Here is a 20267-nt window from a genome sequence, read left to right on the forward strand (position 1 = left end):
CATATACAGAATAATCCTAAAGAAAAGGTTTTCATTAAGACCAGAGAACACATGGCTTCCCTTATATAGAGATGCCTCACAGTGGCTAAATTTTCCTGGTAAAATTGCACTTTGAATGGTTATTATTCCAGATAGCTCTGGGATGCAAAGTTGACACTCCTAAAATGACCAAGAACTTAAATACAAGCCCATGTTTGAAACTGAGTCTTGTAAGACAAATTGTATCGCTATATATGATGGCCAGTTTTAGCCTCAAAACTGTACTGAAAAGCCAAAGAAGAAATAGGCAATCGGGAAAATATGTATTTAGAGAGCAAAAATGTTGGTGAGCATAAATCTGCAAAGGCTTACTGAATTCAGCTGGCACTGGGCAAGGAATCTGTAGGTCCCATTTTATTACCAGAATAGATGCTTCATTAGCCTAATACCTATACCAACATTAGGTGCACTACGTGGCCAAATAGGGCTCTACTTGTACAAACAAACACAGGGTGTTTGATCTACTCATGTTCAGTGTTTGTGAAAGGATAGCCTTCTCTCTTCTTGACCCGAGCAAGACTTTTGGTCTCAGGTCAAAAGAAGAAACTGTGCTAATATCTGTGTGTAAACAAGCAGGTACCCTAATGATGCTGATCCTCATTAAAAAATAGGAGTAAAGAGAAAAAAAACAAAACAAGACAAAAAACCCAAGCAAACAAAAATGACCCCCCAGAAGTTCAGATTTTGTGAAAGAGTTGAAAGACCTTTTCATTTCCTCAGAGTGATCATGATCTTATTTTGAGATCAACACTTAAAATATTTACTCAACATTACATCAACATTCATAATGTTTTAAACAATTTTTATGCATGGCCAAATAGTATGCAGACATTTGCAAAACAATTTTTCAACATTGCGTCTGAGGTGTGTTTTAATGAAAATGTGAAATTTCAAAAAAATTGTTTTAGTGTAAGCTTTCTGGTGCAGTCAATAAGAAATTTAGCTGAGCAAAAATAGTACATTTGAATTCAAATGAGCTGTAAATACACAGTATCTATCAGGAGTCTGTAAAAGCTATTTAATAAAATAAGCAATATTCTATTGCAATATGTTAAAAATTAGCTGTTTGAGGGAAGATAAGGCATCTGGAGCCTGTTATATGAGCTGTATACCAAGGAGGGCTTACTTTGGCTGATGGTGTCAATGGAGTTATCAGAAACACAAGCATTTATCTAAGTAATTGCATACAAGAAAACATTAAGAGCTTGGCACATGTTAAAAATGATTCCCAATTAAAGTGTTATTTAATAAACAGGCCCATTTTATTGCTCATGGACTAAAAAAAAAAATTAATAAGTGACTGCTAAACAAGTAATTATAAGGGTAATAAAGCTCTCCATTCTGATTAGGGAAAATATTCATTTCATGACCATCCAGTGATCCATTTTCTACCACAGCTGTCAAAAGAGGCAGTCTGCAACCATTTAGAGATGTACTATTGTTGCTGTGCTTATGTAATACGGTTATTACATTTTATATCAGTAAACATGCTCTCAAGCTGGTTCTTAGGCTAATTATAGATCAGCTTGCTTATACACTAACTGCTCGAGTCTTCCTTAGCTCACAAGTAAACTGATGCAATTTTGCTACTGGGGTTGTGAGGCACAGGGTGGATTTATAGCTTTCTGCCTCTTGTCAGCATCACTCAAAGCAGACAGAACTCTGAGTTAGGTTGTGGTGCCCTGCACCTGCTCTCTGACTCCAGTCAATAAAGTCTTGGTAGAAGAGTCCAAACCTATGAGATGCTGATCACCCATGCCTCTCACTGCCAGCTGTGAGGCACAATCCCTGCAGGCACCCCTGCAATATGCTCCAACAGTCTGAGATAGGAAAAATTGGTGGGGGGGAAATAATAAAAAAAATTCAGAATGGGTTTAACGCCTAGTAAACAAACAGATTTTCAATGTAAGCAGAGATCAGGGAGCTGGCCTGACACTAGTTTAAGAGAAGTTTCCCTTCAATTTTTGCTGTTCAGGACAACCTACACATAGAACTGTCAGCACATTTTTCTTTTTCAGTTCTTTCAGGTGAAGGAGACGTGGATACAGTGGGAAATTCCCATCTAGACTTGGACTTGTTCAGTTATCTGTCTGCATTGATGGAAAATAGGTAGGACATGAAAATAGATTTCATAACAGAGATGGTCCATAGGAATATGCTGTCAATTATTCTCCATGATTCCCTTTCTTTTTCCAATACTTTCATTATTCTTTGTGATATAACACAAGAGCATAACTCTTCAGCTCCATTAACACTCAACACTGATACTGTATTACTAAAGAGGAATTGTCACTGTCCTTCCCCAAGACAGTGTCACAGGAACAAGAGATGTTGTAGTTGGAGGCTATTTTTCAGTGTCATTAGTAAGTCATATATTTACTTTACCTAGTCTACTCAGAGACTGTCTGCATTTTTCTTGCCTTAGAAGATGTGGTTCATTTGAAACAAGGTTGCAGGATTAGTCCGCTTGCACTTGAAGGAGTCTCAGAGCAATGTTTGAGTCCAAATGGCAGATGTTAAAGCTCTCTCCACAGTTAGCCTGTATGGTAAAGGAGTCTCCAAAGGCCCCTTGCCAGCACCAGAGTTCAGCTGGTAGCAGATCATCAGGAGGCTCACCACAGAGAGGAAGATGGTACTGTGGTTCTTAGTGTGATAAACAGCAAAGGGAACAATTGTGCTTGGGGAGGCAGAAGACCAGCTGGCACTCTTCCTAGACATTCACATCTTTGTATAGCATCAGCCAGTGGATTAAGAGATAAAGTCTGAAAATTCATTATCTCACTCATCAGAAACAGTGTTTTTTAAAAAATCACTCACATGGCTTCATTTCATCTGAGAACCATGAGACCTATAAGGGATCCATACTTCTGGAAAAAGTTAAGTGAACACTAAGAGTAAGAGATGACTGTCAGGAAGACACTGTAGGATTTTCATTTAAAAACAAAGACTTAAAAGGACAGATGTGCAAACAAAATAAAAATTCTGGAAATAAGCCTTTTGTTGCTGATGGTTTAATCCTGCAGTTCTCAGTTCTAAACCGTCTGGGCTAATAGAAACAGGAAGGGAGAAAGGAACCAAAAAGGTAGGAGGTGAAGCCCTAAAATGTTAAGCCTTCTATTTTCATTCGATATACAAATGACAGCATATATAAGTTTGGTTCAGAACTTGGATGCTATGAAAGGAAAGTTTGTTTTTCAGCTGAACTACCTTGGAGAACATTATTAGTCCTGCTGCCACACTTAAAAGGGAGATTGCAAGCATTAAAATTTCTGCCATGAAGTACAAAAAAGGGGAAGAAATTCTTAACAATAAAATGCAGGAGATGAATTCTCAGAATTAGCAACCTCTTAACCAATGTCCTGATTCCCAGTCGTAGTATTTAGGAAGTGACTCTAAGATGATATTCATATGAATGATTTTTTGTGTACTTACACAAAGGCCCTACCTGTGTTCCTCCACTGTATGCACTCTCAGTTCTACCATTCTGAAAAAGTATCATGAAAATCATCAGCATAAGAAAGGAACATGGACATTTAACAGCAGGATACAAGGAAATGCTAGAGCTTCCTACACTTTTAAAACTACACGTAATTTCAGGTGCATTTGAAAATCACTGTCCCTTAAAAGCAATTTAAGAAGAGACAACTTAAAAAAGAATTACTCAAACACACTAGTTTATCTGGAATAAATGTAGACAATACAGCACCCTACATCATAATCTGTGGGATGGGTATCCAAATTCTTTCTCTTTGTTTTTGACTTTTTTCTTTCGAAGGAAGAATACTCCAGGTGAAAAATACAGTCCCAAGCACTACTCCAGAGAGCATGAGCGCAGGTGTTCCATTTCTCACTCCGATGAGAGAACAGGACACAAATAATATTCTCCCTTTTACAAGAGGATTGTTTGTTCCTACTTTTTTCTCCATTGCAAACCTGGAAGACTGACCTGCTTTCTTTGAGAATTTTTAATTTAAGAATTTTAATTATTGTTTAGAACATACTGTATTTTGCCAGGTAAGACTATAATGAGAAATTTAGATCCTATTTCCAGGAGCATCTTGGAAACTAAAGCAATTATTTCTCTAAATAGACTCCAGTTCTCAATTGCATAGCAGCAGCTGCTCACTGTTCACTACAATAGGTGCCCTAGCCAAAGATCCATGCTTACACAGTTCAGAAGGGACAAGAGGGGTTCTTCTATTCAGGTCTCCCATGTTCCTATCATTGCACTCGGCTGGTGTACTTTTATGGGGAAAAGCGTAGGCAGCTACAGACCTTCTCCTCTGCCTCCTTATTGCCATAGTATTTCCCACCCACTAAAGCACTAGATGTTCCAGATGAGACAGAAAACTCCAATGGACAGAAAATTCTTGTTCTTCAGTCTCTATTCTTAGACCAGATTGTCCCAAGCTCACACTCACTTGCTGCTTTAGGAACCAACGGAGGATTCACTGTGAAAGCTGCCCTGGCTGCAAGAGCTGGACGTACTCTTAAAGGGACATTTCTATCACCATATTCTTTTGACATTAATCTCCCTCTGCTAAAGCCCCATGCCTCAAAGCTTGCAAATGTCATGTGCAGTATGATTACGAGAGGAATCCTACAAACGTTACAATTGTAAGGCAGGAAAACTATTTATTTACAATTTTTATATTGAAGATGGTGCTTAATTAGAAAAAAAGCATTGCCATGTAAGACAGTTTAAAGAGCAGTTTGCTATTTTAACAGATATGTAATGTGATATCATTATATGATCATCTGTGGAACATAACTTTTTTTTTCCTCTGGGATTCTGTTTGAAAACAGTCAAGATCATAATTCCTTCTCTACAGTCTCACAGAAGTGTTTATCAGATCTAGTCACTTTCTTCAATAAGAAACATAAGCGACAAGGTATGTCTTAATATGTACAAAACCAAAATAAAGTACCCTAGCAAGTGTATACTGCAGCTTCTCCCTGACACTAGCTTAAAAGAGGGAGAATTTGGGGGATTTAGTAGGATACTGTACATTAAATTATATTTAAATTCCAAATACTAGCAATTCAGGAACCATTGCTCTATATAATGCAGATAATATATAATTTTTCTCTGGCTATGGGTACGTTAGTTTCTTGCTCAGCATAGTAATATCTGATATCCATATATTAATTCTTTTAAACATTTTTACAGAAAGTGTGGTCTTCAGCAGCTCAGGGCCTACTGGAAGATAGTTAAATAACCACCATAGCAGTTTTGTAGTGAATGCTACCAGGATTGATGCCTGAAAAGCGGGTAAATCTGGTAGCTGTGTTTGACCAGTACTGTGACCACTGGCAGAATCAGACATCTGAGAAATTCAGGATCTTGTGTTTGTTATTTTAACCTGAAAACCAAAGTAAAAAAGCAGACTAGATGCTTTTTTTAGATACTTGAGGATTCTAGCATCCACACAGATCCCTACTCAGCATTGTTGGGACACCAGAAAGACTTCTCTTAAAATGAAGTCATAGAAGAAACAAGCATTACTCTGCAGAAAGTCTAGGTAACAATTTCATCTTTATTGTTCAAGAAGTTGCAAAACAAGCCCTAATAACTACTAGTTCAGTCTAGACAAAAGAAGAAGCCCTGGTAGTAGGGCAAATGCATACCAGCAAAGAACGCATGTTCAACAATCCCAACTCAGTATATACATTGTGGAACAAATAATGAAAAGTTGGAAAAAAATGCCTGGACATAAGGCAGGAGTGGGAGTGAAAAAGAAAATCTAACCACTTCACAGCCTATACTGATGTAGTGGTTTTCTGTGGCTGGGCTTTGGTAGTGGGGGGAGCTACAGGGGTGGCTTCTGTTAGAAGCTGGTAGAAGCTTCCCCTGTCCCGTGGAGCCAATGCCAGCCAGCTCCAGGATGGGCTTCCTACTGCTGGCCAAGACCGAACCAATCAGGAGTAATAGTAACACCTCTGTGATAACATATTTAAGAACAGAAGGTTGTGGCGCAGAAAGAATTCCAGCCAGGAAAGAGCGGAGTGAGAACATGGGAACAACAAGGTAGACACCAAGGTCAGTGCAGAAGGAGAGGGAGGAGGTGCTCCAGGCACCAGAGCTGCGGCCCTGCAGCCCATGGTGCAGCCCATGGTGGAGCAGGTGGATGCATGAAGGAGGCTGTGACCCTGTGGGAGGCCCAAGATGGATCAGGGTCCTGCCAGAGACCTGCAGCCCATGGAGAGGGAAGCCCGTGCTGGAGCAGGTTTTTCCTGGGTAGGATTTGTGGTCCTTGTGGGGGACTCACATCTGTACAGCTCATTTGTGAAGGACTGCACCCCATGGAGGAGTGACCCACGGGACAGCAGTTTGGGAAGAACTGCTGCCCGAGGGATGGACTCACATCGGAGAGGTCCATCAAATAATGTCTCCCATGGGAGGGACCCCACTGGAGAAGGGGAAGGACTCCTGTCTTCGAGCAGTGGCAGAAACAACAATTGACCGTAACCCCCATTCCCCATCCCCCTGCACCACTGGGGGGGAAGGAGGAAGAACATGGAAGGAGGGGTGGGGGGAAGGTGTTTTAAAGACTGTTTTATTTCTCATTCTTTGGCTCTTATCCTGTTAGTAATAAATTTAAGTACTATCCCCACTTTGAGTCTGTTTTGCCCATGAAGGTAATCAGTAAGTGACCTCTCCCAGCTGTTATCTCAACTCATGAATCCTTAGCTGGTTTTTTTTCCTCTCCTCTGTCCAGGGAGGGACAGAGGGAGAGTAAGAGAGCAGTTTTAGTGGGTACCTGGTATCCGGCCAGGGTCAACCCACTACAACTGGTGAACTGTCAAACCTGACAAGATAATGCATCACTGAACCCAGAGAACTTTCCTCAGTTAGAAAATGTTGACATTTATTGTGGACCTGCACTGACCCAAATCTAGCGACTATTGAAAAGAAGTCACTGATTGTTACCAGTGATAAAGTTCCCGTTACCTCAAAGAAGATGAGAAGTTGAGATGAGAGGATGAGATTCTGAGCATCTGCTTTGTGATGGAAAAAAAAGATAGGGAAGGGATAGATTCAGGTAATAGTTTTGGAGGTCCTGCCATTGACCTCAGAAGTGATGATTCAGTCAGGTCACTGCCTATGAGAAAGTGTTGTAAAGAAGCCTGTGTGATGTGGATCCATACAGCTACAATCCACACATTTGAAACAAAAAGGCTAAGTTTGAGGGTGAGGCCATGTCAAGCCAAGCCAACAGTGATGACAGACACTGAGCAGGGCATGCTTTCCCAGCAAAGACACAGACGGCTGTGGAAAAGGAGAGTGGGTGTATTGTCTTGTGAAAATATCTCTCTGTCGCTTGCTGAGGGCCCAGGATAGACAGCACAACCACGCACCAGGTGGGAGAGTCAGAGCAGTTCAGAGATGGTGACGTTTCCAAGACCTATGACTGCCAAATGGAGGGAGTTGCGTGCCATCCGGCAGAAGAGGAACCATGCTTGGATGGTACTTGGGTCTCCAGGGTGAAGAGGAACCTATCTCAGCAAGTTTAATCGCAGATGTCAGTTTGGCTTTATATTTCCATATGAAAATATGCCTGACATGAGCTAGGGAACATATATCTTGGTCTCACAGAAAGAACCTTTTTAGACTGCTCACAAAACACTGAGGGACACCCATGTGATTACAGAAGACTTTACAGCTTGGCTGAATTTGCTGCTTAAAACCTACCGTGGGAAGAAACTGAAACAGTTGTTTCCTTGTAACACTGGAAAGGCATTGGCTGTCCCATGCCCCAGGACCATCAGGAGCACCCACTGGCTTCCAAAAAACAGCAGCTCAGTTCAAGTGCCTTAAAACCTGTTGCAGGTAACAGCTACTGCTCTTCAGTGTGTAACACAGCGATGGGAGGTGGGAGATGTATTCCACTGGTGAAGGAGGGAGTATATTGAAGAAGAATTGATGTCAAGCCATGTAAAACGAAGCTGTGAATTTCAAATTGTCCATGATTGCCAACAGGCATGCAACACATGTTCTGTAAAGTGCTTGGGTAACAGGAAAAGAAAGGACATTATGTTATCATCAGGAAATAGGAGATAATGAAATAGATGCCAAATAAAGAATGCAAGTTTCAGCCTAATAAAATAGTTCCTCTTTTCTCCCCCACTTTTCCTTTTTTCTTCTCTAATTCTGAAACATAGTGTTTTGTCCAATACATCAACTCCTTTTTCATGCACTGGGTTTGAAAGAAAAAATTACCCAATGAATATGCCAGTCATTTGTATTCTTCTGCAATATGAATTATATACAAATTTTGCTTATTTGACATCCTAAAGCTGCTTGATTCGAGGAGTTGGGAGTGGGTACTGCCCAACCCAGTGGAGCCTGGTTCATAACTCACAAATATTCCTTGAGTTCTAAGACAAACCAGCAAAGAAAGGTTTTTCACCTGAGAAAACTTGTGTCCAATTCCTCATTTAGCTTTTCTTCTGTGACCAAAAGCATTTTCCCATTGTAAAATTAGATGATTAATGTTCTTTCCTCACAGAAGGAATCTCAACTGCCTGAGAAAAATAATTTCTTTCTGAAAAGCACATGCCAAGTTACCTAGAAGCTGCTCTATTCTTTGTTCGGTGGTTGTGGTTAGACATCAGACTTAACATATCATCTACAGAGAGAATAAATCGAAGGTCCCATCAAAAAAAATATTGACACACCACTCACTTTACCCCGAAGCAGATCATTTGTCCCTGAGTTTCCAATGCTGAGAGAGGCTCAGAGCAGGCTCTCCTTTGCCCCTGTTTATGAAGCACTCAGCCCTTCAAGATAGATCTCAGTGCAAGTAAGAAAGGTAGAAACTTTCAATTAAAAAACCCAAACCAACAACAAAACCCCAACCAATCAAACCAAAACCAACCCACCAAACTGTTAGAAAAATTCACTTGAAATTTGTGTCTTTCTTTATTACCAGAATTCAATTTGAAGGGAGGAAAGTTCTGGGAATTGAGGAATATTATCTGGTCAACTATATAGTTTATAGCAGTAATGCCCACTACAAGTCACAGATTAATCCAGCCATGACAAAGCTTTCAACCATGGGAACTTTCCTATCGCATACGACTACTGGAATGCATGTCTTGAACGTCATTTCTGCCCAACCCATATGGAGATTGTCCCAGCACAACTCTGCCAGCTCACAAAGGGGAGCTGCAAGCATATTCACAATTTCCTCTAACCAGCATCTTTCAGACCCACCTTTCCCCTGCAGCTTCATTCAGGCAGCTCAAGCTTCTCATTTAAAGCAAATGCCCCACTCCACCTCCACACAAGTATTAGCAACACTTATTTTTTCACCAGTTCTTTCCCTTGCACTCCCACTGAGAGGTTTGCTGGATGTGACGGCCAAAGCTGACCCATGTCTTCCCAGTCCCTCCTAGGTTCAGGATGCACCAGCTCGCTCCCACACGGCTCATTTCCTCCCCCATCTCGGTTTCAGCACCTCCCACTGACCTCGGCAGGAGAGTATGAAGTCTTGACTATATATAGTAAGGTGCTGAAACACTTCTCACATAATCTGTGTGGGCAGAAGGTGGGACCCTACTTGGAAGAGAGCACATTCAGACTTGCCTTAGAAAAAGTTGCTCTTCCTAAATATCAACAGTTTCAATGTAAATACTTCGGAGTATACGCTCATCTACTGGGTGACTCCTAAACTGGAGCCATTATGTATCTCTGAATGGTCCTTTAACTATGAGCACAATGCTTTAGTATCTCCATTAGGAAAAGGTGCCTATAATAAAAACTACAAATTTGAAGTTGCTTTTAAGTGCTTATCTTAAACATCGCTTACTATAGGTATCATATAACTAATGCCAATTCTCACAGTATCACTCCACTACAGATTTTACTGGGAAAACTGTTTTCATCCTCAGGAACTAACAAAAAAATCCAAACTAATCAACCCATTAAAAAAAAAAACAAAACAAAAAAGCACCAAACCATAAAGCAAAAGCTTTCTAATAACAGATTTCAAAATTTGAAATTTTTTCATGTGTTGTATTTTTTCCTTTCCAGCCATTTTCTCTCATCTACTCCGTGCTCCAAATACTTACCAGAAATGAACAATTTGCACATAAATATTTTCTTTCAGCAACAGAAATCCACTTTTTTTGTTGTTTTTTTTAACTCTTTTCCCCAAAATTCTTTTGATAATTTTGTGAATCTTCTGGCTGCACTAGAAACAGCCTTGGTTGACAGAGACCACTCCTAAACTGCGTTCCTCATACACCACATACATTGCCAGGAAAAGGACTGTGGTGGTTGTTTGCAGCACCCTAACACATGTGCATGGCAGCGTTGGGGTTAGTTTCTCACTCTTAACTACTGCAGCAATATTGGTAAATTTTGGCAGTGACACCTTTCTCAGCTCAAAAGTGCTCCCATTGAAACAAACAGAGCTCTGCACTAACCTCTGAGCCTTTTCCAAATCGAAGAGTCCTCCTTTCTGCATTACCCATGGACCTTTAAGCCCCCTACTTCATACATACAGACTTATGTGAAGCAACACTGAGGAATAAGGAGACTTAAACTTGGATTATGACAGTACCCAGCTATTGGTCTCATGTAGCTTAAGACTACACCCTTGCCTCTGAATGCAACTCTTTTTCTTGAGGCGGAAAGCAAAAGCCTGACCTGCAGAGCAGAGATATTCAGGCACAGGCTTTCTCTGAAGCACAGATACAATGTGAGACTGAGTACACGGTCATCTCAGTGAGCTGTGTGAAAGATGAGCTAATACACAGGTTATGAGGACATCCTTTAAAATCCAACCCTTCAGGTGTTGACTTGCAGTAGCATTCAGGCTTCTCTAGGAACAAGTTCAAGCCATAAAATAGCACTTTGGGTCAAAAATAGACCTTTAAGGAAATTAAAAAGAAAAAAAGAAGAAAAAAACCAATCAGTTACCCTCTTATAAGCTGATCTTATCAGAGTTGAGTCACACCAACTATAAACTAATCTCCAGGAAACAAACCCCCCTATTACTCTTGCTCTGGAAATTCTTTGCAAGCAACACCTAATTTTTGCCTGTGTAAGTGTCACACAGAGACCATGTGAAACAGTGAAAGCAAAGCTCAACAATGAGGCATCAGCCAAAGTTACATTCTGAATTACCACCACATTATTCTTCAAATAGATACTCCTCCAGCAAGATAAAATTTAGTTGGGTTCTCCATCTAGCTGCATCCTTTAATAATGAATGTGAGGCACAAGTGGAACCACAAGAGCTCCATCTTCCAGTTTTCACCCCAGAGAATCTCCTTCTTCATGGGGATCCTCCACAGCTGGTGAGCCGGCAGCAGCTTTTCCTGCCTTTACAGCAGTTTTAGTGCCTCCTGCTCTGGATTGAATGCTACAAGGCATAGTGGGAAACTACATCAGGGGAGTGGGGAAGAAGCATCTTCAGCAGGAAGCAGAGGCAGAAGCTTTTTAAAGAATGAGAGAATGAAAAGGCCAGGTAGCAGATCACCAGAGGAGAAAATACACTGTATCTTTAGGTCTTTAGATAATAAAAACAATGTGCAGAAGCCACGTAGCTGCAACTAACTGTTTTCAAAGAACAGACACAGAAAAAAAATGAAATTAAAGAATCAGGCTTTAACTGATGTTCAGAACAGTTCCTGGCAGCTAGTAGAATTAGAAACATTGCAAGAACCACAACAGACACTTATTTAATGAGACAATACTGAAAGGCTACATGATGGGCAAAGAATTAAATAAAAAAGTAGATTTGCCATAGAAAGAGAAGACCAGGGGCATGATGGAATAAGCTTCATTATAGCCATACACCTGAGGAATTAACTACAGGTCAGATTTGAAAATCAGTGCTTAATAAGTTTTCTCAAAATAAATTATGGAAAGAGGACATTGATGTACCTCCAAAACAATCTCCCCTCCACAAAAAGAAAAATAAAATCACTATGCTATAGATTTAATACTAGATTAATATTTCTATGTCTCTCCTGAAAGTGTGGAGGAGGGCTATGATTCCCCATTGTCTTGTTTCCTGTTAGACCCCATGAAAACCAAATGCATAGGAGATTGTGTGCACCTCTATGTCTGTATTCCCAAATACCTGAGTGTGAAACACTTTCAGTGAAAACTGTCCTTTGCTTATGTATTTCCTATAGTGGATTAAATAAAGTATCACGTAGCTCTGCAATGTCATACAATTATACAACTACAATTATATATCATATACATACGGGAAAGTAGGCATTTTTTATTTGGCATTAAAATCCTGTTCCAATGAATTTGCTGTCCAAGTTCCTTCCAGTTTCAATGAAGACTTTTTTTGCTGCAATACTTCATGGTCTTTCTCATTTTTAGCTAATACAAGTCTTCAGGAATGTGCAATACAGGCAAATTTTAAGTGTTGAGTTCCAAAGTCAGACTTTGGGGGCATTGGAGAGAAAAGTCAATATACAAAGCAGAGCTGCCTTTAGTGTTAAGCCTCACTAGATGTGAGAATTTGGGCAAATATGTGCTTTTTTGCCTTAGTTTCCCTAAAACCAATGTTGGGCTCTAATGATGAAAAGTCCTGTAAATAGACCAATGAGTTATTATTGCTATATAATAATTAGCACTTCAGGGAACTTTAAGTAAAAAGCATAAAAAGTAGCCTAGCTTCTCATCTCTCAATTAGTTTGACTCGAGGCACTTTGCCAAGGCAATGTAGGAAAGCTTTGGGCTGGATTCATGGGAGACACTGGGGCACACAAATACAGCATATATATGCTATTGGCATCCACTACACTCAACACCTAACTAACCCTACAGATACTTTTGTTTCATGCAGGCAAAGCCCTGATCTCCAGGCACGCCTTACAACTGCTAGAGCCCTGATTCCTCTGGGCAGCTACGCACTTCACTCCCGCCAAGCCATGGTGGGATTCATATTACTTCTAGTCAGCGGCTTTTAGCATAGTCAGTCCTATACAAAAGAACAAATGGCGGTAGTAGGATCATTTTACATATGTTAAATAAATTGCTCAGCTAGAATACAGAAAACGCGAGTTTAGGCCCTACTATGAGAGATGCAGAGCGAGCACTTTGAGTCCACTGCCCAGGTCTGCTGAGGAGACAGTTTCCCTGGGTATGATCTAGAGGAAGAACAAGAGCAATGTTTGCTAATTGATCATTGCTCATGGTTTCCATACCTGCCCTGCTTTGGTTTAACTTACAAGAAAGAAAAGCAGTTTTGAGGTAAATATTATTTAAGTCTCGGGGAAGGAGCATGAGACATCCTACCACGTGTCTTTGCTTTCAAATTCTTGAAGAGTTTCATCCAAAAAGTTACCTATAAAAACAAGCTCATCTCTTTCCAAAACATTTTTGGAGTTAGTTAGGGCTACATCCTTGTACACAAACTGAATTGCAGTTGTCTCACATGGACACAATGCCAGTTTTGAGAAAATGCCCTTACCAACTATACAAACCCAGAAATGTGTAGCCAAGCATCTCTCTACAGTAGTGCTCTGGCATCCATTCCAATAAATTTTCTATTAAAAGACAAGGAAACCACAGGTAGGCTTCAAAATTACTGAATAGGTATTTAACCTATGAGGAGGTGTGAAATCAGGAAGCAAGGTACAGGTAGTGGAGGATTCCATAGCACTGCCTTCATATTCAAACAGCTCAAAACTTCCAGGCAGCCTCTGCATTCACACAGTGCAAGCCCTTTTTTTCCGTATGATATCTCACATTACTGAAGCTGGAGTCAATTTGGATGTGCGTGGAAGTAACTGGAGGTTTGCAGTGTGGGTGGTCATGTGCTGAACGGGCAGTATTCTTCACCTGGATAGAATCAAAGAGCCATGCTGAATGCTGCATCAACTGGGACTGACTGTCCGGGTACTAATGAATGCTTAACTGGCATTTCCTAGATTTCTAGTGCATTCACTGTTAGGAAATCTGAACAAATTTAACTCTCAGTTAGCATGTTATTTTTGATGAAAAAAGCCTCACAGTAAAAATCTTATGAAATACATTTTTATAGACATTTCCTGAATTCTGTAGATCTCTGCAGGGACAGACTTAATCTCTTTGCTGCCATGAAGAAGGGGGGGAAAAAAAAAAAGCTGGCCATTGACCTAACCTGTCAGTTTATGTTAAAAATCATGAAACCGCAGAAAGAATACCTTCGAACCTGTTTCTGACTGTCTTCTCTCTGTTTCTAATGGTTCCTTGGGACAACATTCAAAGTTTGATCAATCTCTTTTCTTCCTCATCAGACTACAAGAGAACAAGCTTCTAGAACATGGGTGAACAGATGCCTCTCTTGTTACCTGTGATTGGATTTGTTTGTAATTCCCAACACAGGCCACTCAGCTTTGTTGAGCATAGAATCATCAGCAAATTTGCAGATGACACCAAGTTGGTGGGGAGTGTTGATAAGCTGGAAGGCAGGAGGACTCTGCAGAGGGACCTGGATAGGCTGGAGAGTTGGGCTGATTCTAATGGGATGAGGTTCAACAAGGCCAAGTGCCGGGTCCTGCACTTTGGCCACAACAACCCCCTGCAGCGCTACAGGCTGGGGACAGAGTGGCTGGGGAGCAGCCAGGCAGAAAGGGATCTGGCAGTTTGGATTGACAAGAAGCTGAACATGAGCCAGCAGTGTGCCCAGGTGGCCAAGAAGGCCAATGACATCCTGGCCTGGATCAGGAACAGTGTGGCCAACAGGCCCAGGGAAGTGATTCTTCCCCTGTACTTGGCACTGGTGAGGCCACACCTGGAGTACTGTGTGCAGTTCTGGGCCCCTCAGTTCAGGAAGGATATTGAGGTGCTGAAGCAGGTCCAGAGAAGAGCAACAAGGCTGGTGAAGGGACTCAAACACAATTCCTGTGAGGAGAGGCTGAGAGAGCTGAAGTTGTTTAGCCTGGAGAAGAGGACGCTCAGAGGAGACCTCATCACTCTCTACAACTACCTGAAAGGAGGTTGTAGCCAGGTGGAGGTTGGTCTCTTCTTCCAGGCAGCTATCAGTAAGACAAGAGGGCATGGTTTTAAGCTGTGCCAGGGGAGGTTTAGGTTAGATATTAGGAAGAAATTCTTTACAGAGAGGGTAATCAGGCATTGGAATGGGCTGCCCAGGGAAGTGGTGGATTGTCCGTCCTTGGAGGTTTTTAAGATGAGACTGGATGTGGCACTGAGTGCCATGGTCTAGGAACCACGGCAGTGTTGGATCAAGGGTTGGGCTTGATGATCTCAGAGGTCCTTTCCAACCCGGCTGATTCTACGATTTTATGATTTGCCATCCCAAAAGACATTTCTGGCCATTCTTTACTTGTGATTGTGATTAATGGCAATCCTATGCCATGTGCTCTAGGATGACCCTGCTTGAGTAGGGAGGTTGGACCAAATGATGTGGTCCATTCCAACCTGGCCCATTCTGTGATTCTGTGATTGCTACTGACAGTAATGTCTAAATTTTTCTGGAGAAAAAGAGTGACACTTCTATATTGTTTTGCTTGAAGTTAGTAAATGAGTCAGCACCTTCTTGTAAAACAGTAGTAACTTCAGTGTGCTGAATCACAGTTTCAAAGGTGGTTTAAGGTTCTCTTATCTGCATAGGCAACACATTTTTTGTTTGCTTCAGCAGGGAGGCTATTACTCTGAGACTGAAAAAAGGTGGTTGTGGTCTCATGTCTTATTCTGACATCAGCATTTAACTGTTTGTTTATTGCTTCTGCATCTTCACATGAGAGTTTTAATTCATTTTTCTAAGTGATAGCTAGAATCTTTCAGAGGTAAATGTACAGCCCACCCAAACTAGTAACTCCGTGCTGTCACAGGCTTGGTTAATGAGTGTGGGCAGAGAAAAGGTCATGTAAAAAAAAACTGTGAAGAAGAAACAGAATATGTAGTATAGATTAAAAAAAAAGGTTCTTTGAGTATGAAACATCTTTTCCTCTTGAATGAAGTACCCCATTCCTCACATGTCCCAGGCCTACAAAACCCAGTCCCTCCTAAGCCACTTTGACCTTCCTGTGTGCCTCTCTGTCACTCCCCTCTTCCTGCTCTCTTCCCACATCCCTTGACCACTTAGTCGAGATGGAGGCAGTGTGCTCAGTGGCTGCCTCTGTGTGACACATGTTGGCAGCCCAGGGATGAGCACATGCTGCCTGGTGACCTGCACTCTGCCAGTAGTTTGGGCAGGACCCAACCTCTCTCTGCTTTCTCTCAGTTCAGACTCTTTTCTATGTACAGACATGAATTCTCTAGAATGGCTGGTAGGAAGTTAACATGCTTTTGATCCCTACATCATGTCAGCTTTACCCAAAAGTCACCAAGCAATTTGCCTGCTGCCTAAGGTGGTATAAGAGCACAGCCCCATAACCCTCATGTTCTTAAGAAGGAGACCAAGAAGAAAGGAAGATCAACTATAAACTCTCTGCAGTTGAGGAACACGGAACTGGAAAAACGAGATTAAAGATCAGCAGATGTGTTAATCTTGCATTGGCTGAACTTGCACTTCACAATCTTTCTTCATTTCCCTGCTTTTCCTGATGAGATAGCTCTAGAGGAACCAAGAGGAGTAAGTGCTTGGGCTGTTTTTCCTCCCTCTCTACAAACTGTCCTGTTCCAGATGAAAACAAATTCAGGGTTTTTTTGCCCCATGGGGAGACTTCATTATATCACAACTTGTCCTTTCTGAGCCAAACCCTCTTTGTGTTGTAACCACTGGCAGGACTGACTTCACTGGGAGCAAGAGGTTCCTACATCCACATTGCCAAGTGAGTTCAGAGTTGGGGCTGTGAAGTCATTCTCAACACCAGGGCTTACTTCCAAACTCATGAAATCAATCCCATGCAATTTTCCCACCAAGCTCATGTGTGGAAAGCACAAACATGTATTTCCCTGTAGAGGTAAAAGTATGCAATCACCCTATCTACTTTTAAGGTGTAATAAATTTTGCACTTTAGCATTCATTCTATAGTCCAGCGCTTTGGTATTAATCATTTTTTTGCTTGCTTTTTACGCAGGGATTACTTTGGTAAAACCTTTCCTTCACATCCTCAAAGGAAACCGGAATAAACGATTGCCAAATGCCACATTTCCCATTGGGAAACAGTATTCTCAACCATCTGAACTCTTGGTGTACCACTGAACAGCAAGGCTGTGCTACAGATAGTATTTATAGTATATTTTACGAGACCAAAAGTTGTCAGTTAAACCACTAGAAACTAATAAATGGGCCTAGTGTCATTTGAGTTGTCAACAGGATATAAGCTGATGTAAGGGGAACACCTACATTTTGTAGGCTTCTTTTGCATGTATAAATGTACCGTTGATAGTCATGCTTGACTTTGTAGGAATGTTTTGAGTAAGGAATATAGTAATTTCCTCCACTGCAACAGTAATGATCATCAGACCACTAAAAGACACTCTATAGGCATGCCTAATTCTTGAATATGATATTGCTCAGAAATCTCTGGTTTACAGTAAGAGTTCTCACATACTCCAGTTTTGTTCAGTGAGACAGCTAGTAACAGAAAAATCACAATATTGAAAACTGTCTCTGTGATGCAAAGGGTGGATGCTAAAACACACAGAAGAGGGAGATACTATTTCATTTAATAAACAGAAAACCCCTTTGAATTAAATCACATTTTTTCATTAAATGCATTAAAGCCAATAAATGCATTGTCTAAAGTGTGAAATTGCATTTGTGTATATATACATTTATAAATATTATGCATATATTTGTATAACAATAGCAAAACCTTCTTAAAATAAAATAAATCATATCTCAATTGATGAGATTCTGTTCTTTGTCCCCTCCCCTCCAAAATATGTGCTGTGAGAGTAACTATTTCAAATAGCTGCTTTGAGGAGGTATCAAGAGGCAGAGGTTCTTATTACCCTTCTGTCATAAACACAGAAACTATGGATGAAATATGAGCCTAACCAAGGGCAAAGGCTTGACCACAAGGTTTCAGATCAAGCACTCGAGTGACAAGATACCAATCTATTTCTTTGGTTCTGCTTATCATTAATATTTATCTGCATGATCAAAGAAAATCAAACTTGGTTACAGATCATCAGGATAAAATGCAGTTTAATCAGTTTCTATAAGTTGAAAAATCTCAAATTTTCAGTGAAAGAACAGCCTGACCCTCTTGTATGTTAAGTTTTGAAAATTTAACACAAACATATAAGTGTACCTCATCCCCTCCAGAAATTACAAGATAAAGCACAGATGGTACCCTGAAAATGTAAGTTACAATCTGCTCAGAGAACATGTGCTTTTAAACAAAGGCAGAGATTTCCCTGAAAAGGGAAGCCAAGTAACTTGCCTGTGTACACACTTACCAAGAAGAAATCTGTGCCACATTCTTTTCAGTTTGGAATAGGAAGTCTGTGTGGGAAAGATTTTTCTAGAAATACATCAGCCTGTTTGAAAAAAGGAAGTAGAGAAAATCTCAATAGGTAGCAGGATTTTTAACGATTTCTGCTATTAAAATTTAGATAGGGTTCTGATAAAAATTCCAGTGAGCCTTTGAGCTCTGCTTTTGCTCATTAATTCTCTCCTGTTCAACAGAAAGAAAACACTGCACTGTTCAGTACAAGCATTAAACTTATGTCAAGTTGATCTTAAAAAGACAGGCAGTCTGAGGAAACTTGTATTTAGAGCTAGGAAGGACAAGTTCATCGTCAAGAGCCTCTTTTCGTATAATTTGCCAAAACCAAACACAGTAACAAAGAAGAAAGCCAAATCTCAGAGATAAACCAGAAGTTTTAGATTTCTTTCACACTGAAATTGAGATAATAAAAGAAAACATGAAGAGTACACTTCATTTTACTACAGTAATGTTTCTAGTACACCTGAGATTTTGCAGTGTGGGCTGGCGTTTGGTGGGATCATGCTAGAGTATGGCTGAGAGGAACAACTGACATTAAGTCAGAATTGCTGGTGCAAGGGAGCCCCTCTAATAACTCACAGGGCATGTTTGCATTTGCAGGTGGAGATATAGCCATCTAAGTATGGACTGACCTAACCAAGGCAGCTTAAGCCCAGCGGTGCCACAACAGCAACAGAGACTTCAGCGCAGGCTTGCTCTGGCTGCCCCTGGGACTCCAGGGCAGATCTGTATAGCCCACGTCGATTGATGCTTTGCTGACTTGGTTACAGTGTTATTGGGTACTCAAGCTTGGCTGAATCAAGACAGAGCTGGAGCTGTGATCATTCACAGCACATCCCAACTGCTGTGCAGAGTCCATACAGCTCGCTCTGGGCTCTGCTCATTCTGCCAGTGGGAAGAATCTTTATACAGCACATCTCTGGCCGTGGCTCCTCTTTCACCAGACAGACAGCATAACAGAGCTACTATGCTGGCTTCACTCCAACCCAGCATTCCTCTGACGTGAAGGGAACTGCTGAGCTGTGGGCTTTCTTTGGCACTTTGGTATGGAGGGATGCAAACCACCTCAATTCCATGTGATCCCTTCCTGCATCCCATGTTAAGACAAGGTGCTTATCAGAACAGTTTTATGGGAAGCCCTGCTTTTTTTTTGTTTTGTTTTGTTTTGTTGTTTTTTTTTTGTAATATTTTCCTTTTTTGGCTACAAAGATGGATTTCCTTAAAAAACAACTAAGTTTCCCACTGAAGAACTATCCTAAGCAGTTATCTACTCTCTGGCACCTAGCTACCAATCCACTTGTTTGGCTCTTTTTCACTTACTTGCATAGCTTGCAGCAAACTGACTGCTCTGGGGATTCCACCGCATGAATTCTGTGTCTTTAGTGAGAAACTAGCTGGTCAGTCTTCTCTATCAGTTGATATGATAATGTGATATTATTCCTTTGGCTCTGGTTTCAATGCAGACATGGTTCAAGTACCTGATCTATCTGCCAGCAAATGGGCCTGTTCCAAGCCCACGGAAGTCAGCAACAGCCTTTCTGCTGGTTGGCCACACCACAATTAAATGAAGTTCTAACACAAATAAATCAGAATATTTAACTGGATGTAAGAATGCTAAATGGACAGGTCCCTCCTCAGGAGGCTTTTTTGCCATCATTTTAAAATCATGTCTTTGGAAGAAGAAGAGGTAAGGCTTTAGGCCACATCATTGTTAAGTCCACCTTACATCCAAGTATTACTCATGCAGTTTATCAGAACAATTATTTTTCCAACTCCTAACTACCATACACACCTGAAAGAAAAGACTACTCAGTCTCTTTAACAAAAAAGAATACTTAAAAATAGCA

General features: G+C 40.9%; 1 protein-coding gene across 10 annotated transcripts in view; it reads right to left on the reverse strand.

Moving 5' to 3' along the window:
* IKZF1 (IKAROS family zinc finger 1) overlaps positions 1-20267 on the reverse strand; it is a 109674-nt gene that overhangs the window by 86948 nt on the left and 2459 nt on the right. For 2 of the 10 annotated variants that reach the window (XM_064660613.1, XM_064660623.1), the window contains exon 2: positions 18371-18451. The exons of the other annotated variants lie outside the window; for them this stretch is intronic. In XM_064660613.1, coding sequence (XP_064516683.1) covers positions 18371-18392 — 22 coding nt within the window. In that variant the 5' untranslated portion in view covers positions 18393-18451. The remainder of the gene's footprint in view (positions 1-18370; positions 18452-20267) is intronic. 10 annotated transcript variants of the gene reach the window in all.

The sequence above is a fragment of the Pseudopipra pipra genome, chromosome 1, assembly GCF_036250125.1.
Source record: "Pseudopipra pipra isolate bDixPip1 chromosome 1, bDixPip1.hap1, whole genome shotgun sequence".
Taxonomy (NCBI): Eukaryota; Metazoa; Chordata; class Aves; order Passeriformes; family Pipridae; genus Pseudopipra; species Pseudopipra pipra.